General features: G+C 45.4%; 1 protein-coding gene across 1 annotated transcript; it reads left to right on the top strand.

Annotated features, from left to right (window-relative positions):
* The first annotated feature begins 2245 nt into the window (after nt 1-2245).
* On the top strand, nt 2246-7351 carry LOC106938658 (calcium and integrin-binding family member 2-like). Its single transcript, XM_015020786.1, has 6 exons — nt 2246-2497; nt 2611-2645; nt 3266-3377; nt 4630-4777; nt 6107-6302; nt 6881-7351. Exons 1-6 carry the CDS (start codon nt 2447-2449, stop codon nt 6900-6902), a joined length of 564 nt encoding a protein of 187 aa, XP_014876272.1. The 5' UTR covers nt 2246-2446; the 3' UTR covers nt 6903-7351.
* Nucleotides 7352-8637: the final 1286 nt, after the last annotated feature.

The raw sequence follows: 8637 nt of genomic DNA, 5'->3' as shown, positions 1-8637 counted from the left end.
AATGTGGTAGTTTTACTTTTACTTGAGTACATTTTTTGAGTACTTTCTCCACCACTGATGTTTTCTCTTTTCGCTGCCGCCATCCGGATCACAGCCACGGGGGGCATCTGCCAGCGCCTGCTTACCAGCAAGTTTCTGGAGGTCCAAATGGCGTCTTTGATGGTGGCGAGGGTGAGCCACATCTCTGCAAAGTCTTTCTTCACCATTTTCTGGTGGCTCACCCCGTACAGCACTAGCTGTGCATCGAGGACCTCCCGTGCTGGTAAGTATGGGAATTTCAAGGAGCCGGCCTCTGCCCACAGGTCCCTGGCAGCGCTGCACTCCCACAGCAGATGCCTCACTGACTCCGGCGCGCCACAACCGGGTCGGGGGCAGATGGACGTCGCCAACATGCCGCAGGAGTGCATAACGGCTCTGACCGGGAGGATCTCATGGGCCACCATCCAGGACAGGTCCTGGAGTCTGTTCGGAAGGATGGGATGGCTCACATTGCGCCAAACCGTGGTGGCGTCTCCACGCAGGAGGCCGCGCACTGGAGTCGCTGGTTCCCGGTCCTGCACAACAGAGATAATAAAATGATGGTTAGTTAAAATCCTGATCTCTCCTTCCAGTTTAAAATGCTGTAAAAATGTCTGTATAAAAGCGTATGCTGGTGGGAGGTTAAAAGCTGCTGGTTTTCTAAAATCACTCTTTAAAAGTTTTCTCAGGTGTGATCCAAGCCAGAATCTATTCATTTCATTTGTTTTTGGGTTGTTAAAAATGTCCATGGCTTGTTTAAAATGAGTGCTAGTGTAATGGCTGCCTAAAAACAGGTACAGGTCTGGGACTCCTTCCCTCCTTTCTCTTTGGGTTTCGTCATAATTTCACGTTTTAATCTTTCCCATTTGGAGTCCCAGATGAAATAAAAAATGTCCGTTGCAGCTCTAAAAACTCTCTCCTAGGGGGAATAAAAACAGAACTGGTTAGTAAAAACACGGGCACCGCCTCAGCCGGTGCAATTACATTAGGTTTAATAATCTTTTCCCTCGAGTTAGTGCTCCACCGTAATGGATTAGCATTCCACCTAAAATAAGCTTTTAGCCAATTTTTTTTTACTTATTAGCCATGTTTAGTACACTGAATTTAGTAAGTCAATGACAGAAAACATGGTAGTGATACCATTCATGGGTAAACATACAGATAGAGCGACCGCATGTTTTCTACGCTCCTTCACCCTTACGTACCTTCCTTGGGGGGGTGGGGGGTCGATTTATGTTTTCACATCCACCTGAATAATATGTAGTTGCGCCCCTGTGTATAAATCATAGGATTTCCATTTCATTACAATGTCTGCAGCTGTATGGTTGAAATTAACGAAGCCCTTTAGTGTTTGTGACTCTACACACTGAGCCTACAGCGCCCCCTAGAGGAGATTAAGAGTCTGTTCAGCACAAACAAAACTGGGTTTGAAGGTTAATTTACATATTTTTATTTTATTGTTGAGGGGCACAGACAGATTCACAGATAAAAATAAAATGTAAATAATAACCATTTAAGAAACAATACCCTCCAACAAAGGGGCCCTTGGGGAATCAAGGATGAAAGGGGCGGGAGCTCAAGCCCCCCTTCCCCACTGCATGTGCTCGTCCCCAAAGGTTTTATTGGGTCAAATAAAAGTTTAATAAAAATAAAAAACTGAATTTATGGATTTTTCAGCAGGACCAGTGCATCAATGCATTGTTTTTAGAATATTTTGCTACTATATAAAAATTAATTGTGTAGTTATTTGACTTTCCATTGAGGCAAACCAAATGAGGCGCTCTGCTGCCTTCAGGTCCAAATGATCAGTTTCTCCACACCTGAGACCAGCAGTAAAACTCTTATTTTCACTGATAAATTCTTTGTGGTGGCGCAGGGGCAAAGCACAGCCCATACATTCAGTGAGGCCTTGGTCCTCATGCCAGTGGTCACAGGTTCAATTCCCAGCCTGGTGACATTTGCTGCATGTCTTCCCCCTCTTTCCTGTCAAACTACTTCCAAATAAAGGCCACTAGAGCCAACAAAACCTTTACAAAAAAAATAAATTCTTTACTTCGGCCCAGATTTAGTTTAAGGTTTGTCATGGCTGAACTGTTCATAACATGAGGATAAGTTGTTTAATAAATATTTAACTCAACAAAACAAACAAAAACATATTGAAATTGTAAAACAAAGACTAAATAAGTATAAGTATACGTAATAAATCGTAGTAATAATTTTTAGCATTCCTTTGTCAGGGTCCTGGAAGCCAGATTTTCCCAGCAGCACCTGAAAGCATCAGGGCAGTGTACCACTCCTCATCCAGCAAAAGGAGCATCATCCTGGGAGCCGGATGCAGAGCCTCTGCCTGGATGTGAAGCTCCTAGCGTGGAGGTGGGGGAGTCTCCAGTGGGATGCAGCTCTGTGATGGGACAATCCGCCGCGCACCATGGGCAACAAGCAGACGACCTTCACCGAGGAGCAGCTGGAGGCGTATCAGGTCTGCCCCGCATAAATCACGACGCTTCACAGCCACAACTGGCAGGAAGGAGCCGCGGCTGCTGATTGGGTCCCCGAAGACAGATCCTCACCCGTTTCTCTGCTTGTTTACAGGACTGCACCTATTTCACCCGGAAGGAGATCCTGAGGTGAGTCCACACACGCTTCTTCATTACTGAGGAGGAGGAGAGCTGAGACACACAGACACGGAGACATCGGAGAAATAGGAGACAAAGGAGACATCATCTCAGCCACAAACCAGACGGAAACGTTCTGAAAAACACTGCTCTGGGGCTGACAGGTCAGGTAGAGTCCAGGTAATCAGAAATAGGAGCCAGAATCGGAATAGATGTGTGAACTCTGCTCTCTGGAGCATCATGTCAGGATTCCTGCAGGGTGACAGTGGAGAGGTGTACAGCTGGACAGGCTGGTGTTCCTAGCAGAGACTTTGGTCATGTGAAAAGGACTTTTATGAGACAAATGCTGCTGACAGGGCAGAGAAGTTCTTCAGAGGAATTATTTACTGTCTGCCATTTAGACCAGTTTGTTTAAAGAACATTCAATCATGAAACCAGACAGGATAGAAAATAATTTGATTCAGTCCTGAAAGGTCTGACCAGAATTAAATTTGCTGGTGGGACATGGACAGCAGGAAGAGGACAGACGGGATGTCTCACTGTGTCTAGTTGTAGTGGTATCTGGTGTCAGCAGGGGGCGATGTCAGGTCGAATGGACCGTTGTCTCACAGTGCGTCCTCTGTGCTCTGCAGCCTCCACGGACGGTACCGGGAGCTGGCTCCACACCTGGTGCCACTGGACTACACCAACAACCCGGACATCAAAGTCCCAATGGCGCTCATCGTCACCATGCCGGAGCTCAAGGTACGCAGGTCCAGATGTTCTGTTCTTCAACAGGTGGATGATTGTCTCTACTGATGTGTAGTGTGTGTGTACCATGTATTTGATGCATTGTGGGCACCATTTTCCTGACACATATTATGTTGTGGGGAAAAATTCTGGTCCCCACAAGGAAAAACATTGTTTTGGATTTTACGGATAGGGTTAGGGTTACCAGTCGATCTTCGTTCCCACCCTCATCTATGGCCATGAGCTTTGGGTCATGACCGAAAGAACGAGATCACGGATACAAGCGGCCGAAATGGGTTTCCTCCGCAGGGTGGCTGGGCTCTCCCTTAGAGAGAGAAGCTCGGTCATCCAGGAGGGACTGAGAGTAGAGCCGCTGCTCCTCCACGTCGAGAGGAGCCAGTTGAGGCTTCTGGTCAGGATGCCTCCTGGACGCCTCCCTGGTGAGGAGTTCAGGTCCCACCGGGAGGAGGGGAAACCCAGGACACGCTGAGGGACGATGTCTCTCTGCTGGCCTGGGAACGGTTTGGGGTTCCTGGAGGAGCTGGAAGATGCTGGAGAGGGAAGACTGGGCCTCCCTTCTTAGGCTGCTGCCCCTGCGACCCGACCCGGATAAGCGGAAGAAGATGGATGGACGGGTGGTTAGGGTTAGGGATGGTTTAGTGTCACAATGACATCCCCCTGAATCGGTCCATCAACCCAAACATTGGTGTAGGGAGTCAAAGGCAAGGCGTCATTCTAGAGCTCACCTCCTTTTGCTTATCCCAAGTATAAGGTACAGAAATAAATATTCAAAAATAATTATAACAATCTTATAAGATGGTATGTATATTCTAAGATTTGGAACATGAGCCTCGGGATCCCGGGGTGTTTCGGCCATTACCACCATGCACTCTTACCCAAGTACAGCACAGATAAGGTTGATCAATCCTCGCTATGTGTTATATAACTCCAGTTAACAATCTATGCCATAAAATTAGGACTGAGGTAGTGTCCCTCTGTAAAGCAGAAGGGGACTTCACATAATCCCAAGTGGCTAAATAAAGGTAAAAACTAAATGATTAGGACTCTCTGAGGCATAGGAAAACCATGTGGGTAAGATAAACTCCACCAGTAGGTTAAAAGGTAGCCTTGATCCTTGACCCAAGGTAAAATGGTAAATCAAAGAACAGGTATACATTCTGGGGCGAGGGTTGGGGTTAGGCTGTAGAAATGAATGGAAGTCAATGGAAAGTCCCTGCAAAGATAGTGTGAGTGTGTGTCTGTGCAGGAGAACCCGTTCAGGGACAGGATCGTGGAGACGTTCTCTGAGGACGGACAGGGCAACATGAGCTTCAATGACTTCGTGGACATGTTTTCAGCTCTCTGTGAGACGGCCCCCAGAGAGCTGAAGACCATCTATGCCTTCAAGATCTACGGTAGGACGCTGTTTCATGAAACTGAGGATGAACACTCCTCTCTGAGGTTCTCATCCCGTCAGAATTACTACATAATAAAACCTAAAGTTGTTCAAATTTGAGGCTCAACTGTGATGAAGATCAAACCTTCCTTCGCCACTTCAGTCCGATCTTCTGTTTCTGCTCGCCTTGGTTTTGGTGCAGAAAGTCGCTGCGTTTCTGTTACAAATGTGCACAAAACTTTTTCAATATTCTGTTAAACAGTGTTGTGCAAATTGAGTGTTTCCATTGAACAAGAAATTGGGAATAAGCTTGTTCACATGTAAACACTGGATTTTCTACTGGCCATAAAATTGCACAAAGTGGAATTATGAAAATAAATGTGTTCAATATAAACATACCAATTTTGACAAAACTCTGGTTTTATGCCAAATCCTTCTTCACTAAATAGAAACAAGATGGACGCATCAGATTTTAGTGATTAAAGGATTTATCTTTAGTTTTGGCTAAAGACCAGGAGCTATTTCTGCTGTTAGCGCTAGGCTAACAGGTTAGCTTTGGTTGCATTTACCCAGAATGCCCTGCACTGTGGTCCACTTCCTCCTTTTGGAGCAGTCTCTGGTCCGCTGGGCGTTCACATTCAAACCAAACCCAGACCAAGGTCTGCAGGACCAGGGGTCAGAGGTCAACTAGCGTTCGAACCGGAGTTGGATTAAAATGGAAGCCCTTAAAACTCTCCAGACATGAACATTTCTGTCCAAACAAAATGTCCTCAGGCCCATTCTGTCTATTATTATTATAAATATAATAATAATGATCGCAGCAGCTCCCCAGCTCTTGGATTACTCAGCTGAGTCTCAACGGTAATTTTCAGTTTTGTTTATTTTCTTGGATGCAGATCATGATGTCACCGTGAAAACAAAACCATACATTACAATCCAAACTCAAACAACAAAACGTCATCGGGAAACACGAAGCTTTGGTTTCTTTGTGCCAAACATCTTGACGGTTCAAGTCATTCAGCCTGCAGTCACCGGCTACGGCAGCCTGGGAGGCACATACAAAATAAATATTACAAACAGCAAATACCATTAAACAAAACCAAATATAAACCAGTGCTAATCAAAATAAACATCCATAAACAACCCGCAAAATCTGGAAATTCATTTCAAATAATTTAGAAAATTTACTTTGAATAATTTACAAATTTATCTTGAATAGTCTACAGTTTTATATAATATACACAATTTATTTTGAATAGTTTACAATGATAATTAGCAGCGTTTTAATAAAAGAAATGAAATGAAAAGCAAAATCTGAGCTGAGCTGCCGTGTGTCGTCCTGCTCCAGACTTCAACAGGGACAATTTCATCTGTAAGGAGGATCTGCAGAAGACCCTGAACAAGCTGACCAAAGGGGAACTGACCCCAGAGGAGGTCACTCTGGTGTGCGACAAGGCCATCGAGGAGGCCGACCTCGACGCCGACAACAAGCTCTCCTTCTCCGACTTCGAGAACATGATCTCCAAAGCTCCAGACTTCCTTAGGTAACGCCTCCAACATCACACCCAACATTTCACCGGTAAACGTCTTAGGAAGAGAGGAAACGTCTTAGAGAGGAAACGTCTTAGGAAGAGAGGAAACATCTTAGGACGAGAGGAAACGTCAAATAGCCTCATTAGTGGGAATAAAAGATCAGAACAATCATTGAAATTTGTGCCTTCTGTGTCAGTGAGTCGCAGGTTAGAGACTCCACAGAGCGCCACCTCCTGATCAGCCATCACCTGATCAATAACGGTCTCTAACTGAGCCACGCCAAGTGGAACCAGCAAAACAATTGGATCAGCGCCGTAAACCCGGCATGGCCTGAGCGCCGCATGGAGCAGCAGAGATAAAAAGCTTTTACTGCCGACCATCCATCATCCGGGGGAGGGTGCGCTGGGGATGCTGTTACCATGGCAACAGCAATCAGGGAGGTCACATTACTGTCGGGGGGAGGAGGGGATGACCTGCTGAGTCATGGAGCTCTAGTCAGAACCAGGATGATGAGGATGGCGGGGATGAAGAGGAATCAATAATCAGTGATGTGGATAAAGCGTCTGCTTCTTCTTCTCTGTCTCTGCAGCAACTTCCACGTACGAATATGAGAGCAGTCCTCCAACAGAGATCCTGTAGAGGACAGATGTCTCACCTGGACCCATTCCTGACTCCACTGAGTCTGCAGTCTATGACCAGGACCGGTTCTGGATCTTCTGGATGACTGTGATCATTCTGGATCCAGCTGAACCCTACTGGACCCATCTGGTTCCGGCTGGTTCCGGCGCTGTGGAACAAATTAGACTTGATCTAAAAGCACACGGTTAAAGGGCAAACAGCGAGTAGCTATGCAACCCTGGCTCCCCTCGTCGCATGCTGTACATAGCTGCTGTAGTGACGCCTTCTGCTGCAAACTGACAATCATTGTAAACTGTGGCTCAGTTAAAGGAAGGGCTCTCTGTCAGTCTGGCTTTCACACTCCTTCACCTGTCAACAGGTATGATCACACCTTCACCTGTTCAGCTCTGAATGTTTTCTGGCAAATAAAAGGTTTGATTTGGTCCGCTGCGTCTCAGCCTCATTTAACCAAAGAGTCCCAGAGTCAGAGAGTCACTCATCTGGCAGAGGTCCACTTCCTGTTTCACATGCCTTCACACACACACACACACACACACACACACACACACACACACACACACACACACACACACACACACACTAATGAGCTCCATCACAGACAGATAATTGATCTCTCAGAGGTCATAATGTTTTGCCTGATAAGCCTATCACTGCTACAGTAATAAATGCTACACAGTGACTAAATGCCCGGTTCGCTACAGGCAGCCGGTACCGCTGTGTGTCAGAACCAGACAGGTACACGGGCCAAAGGGGGACTCCAGGAAGATTCAAGGTAGACTCCAGGAAGATTCAAGGTAGACTCCAGATTCCAGGTAGACTCCAGATTCCAGGTAGACTCCAGATTCAAGGTAGACTCCAGATTCCAGGTAGACTCCAGCTCAGCAGCTCTTCATGCAGGGCCGGCCCGAGGTAATATGGACTCTTAGACAGAATCATGATTTAGGCCCCTGGCCTCTAAGACCCTCAGCATCACCAACATGTTTAAATGTAGATTTAGTGAATATGAGAAGAACCCAGTTTAAAATCAATCACTGATTATTGGTTATTATTTACTCTGATGTATTTGTGAACAAACCAGCTCAAACACAGATATAACCCCATATTGTAGCCATGGTAACACAGCTATCAAACTATCCAGATGATTCTTTAAACTTTTATAAAGTAAACGTCCTAATTAAATCCTAAATGTTTTCTCTGCTGAATGCATTAAACAAAATTTAATAATATTGTCATTCACAATAAATGATGCTACAGGTTTAGATCTATGGTCTGTGTTACAATTAAACCATTAATAGGGGCCCCTGAATGTCTGGCGGCCCCTGAATGGCCCCAACCAACCGCTACTGAGTTTTCTTTACCTTGATATCTCAGCCTCATAACTCTAGATCTAGAGATCTCATAGAAAACTGATGTAACTCTACATCAGTTTTCCATGTTTCTGCTGTTTGGTCTATAAATCAGTCTGCAGCCAGGTTGTCAGAGGTTAAACTGAAGTAGTAGGACTTATTTAATAAAATAGCATCAGATTTTCTTCTCTCCTCTGGTCAGTTTATTAACAGCTTCGGTCTCAGATCAGCTCAGCCTCCAGCAGCAACATTACAAAGATTATATTAGCTTTGCATTGTCCCCACATGATGACAATATGATCTGATTAAATATTATATTCTTGATTAATTGGGTTGTTGCTGTGTTGTACGGTGTTTTAAG

The sequence above is a fragment of the Poecilia latipinna genome, unplaced genomic scaffold, assembly GCF_001443285.1.
Source record: "Poecilia latipinna isolate Pla-1442-1.1 unplaced genomic scaffold, P_latipinna-1.0 Scaffold2660, whole genome shotgun sequence".
Taxonomy (NCBI): Eukaryota; Metazoa; Chordata; class Actinopteri; order Cyprinodontiformes; family Poeciliidae; genus Poecilia; species Poecilia latipinna.
Note: the sequence above shows the minus strand (reverse complement) of the source record. Positions and strands in the feature narration are given on the sequence as shown.

Excerpts from the sequence above, each read along its gene's own strand:
- LOC106938658 (XM_015020786.1), top strand. The coding sequence starts at position 2,447 with ATGGGCAACAAGCAGACGACCTTCACCGAGGAGCAGCTGGAGGCGTAT. Across the intron at positions 2,646-3,265 it reads ACCCGGAAGGAGATCCTGAG|CCTCCACGGACGGTACCGGG; the intron begins GTGAGTCCACAC and ends TGTGCTCTGCAG. Across the intron at positions 6,303-6,880 it reads AAAGCTCCAGACTTCCTTAG|CAACTTCCACGTACGAATAT; the intron begins GTAACGCCTCCA and ends CTGTCTCTGCAG.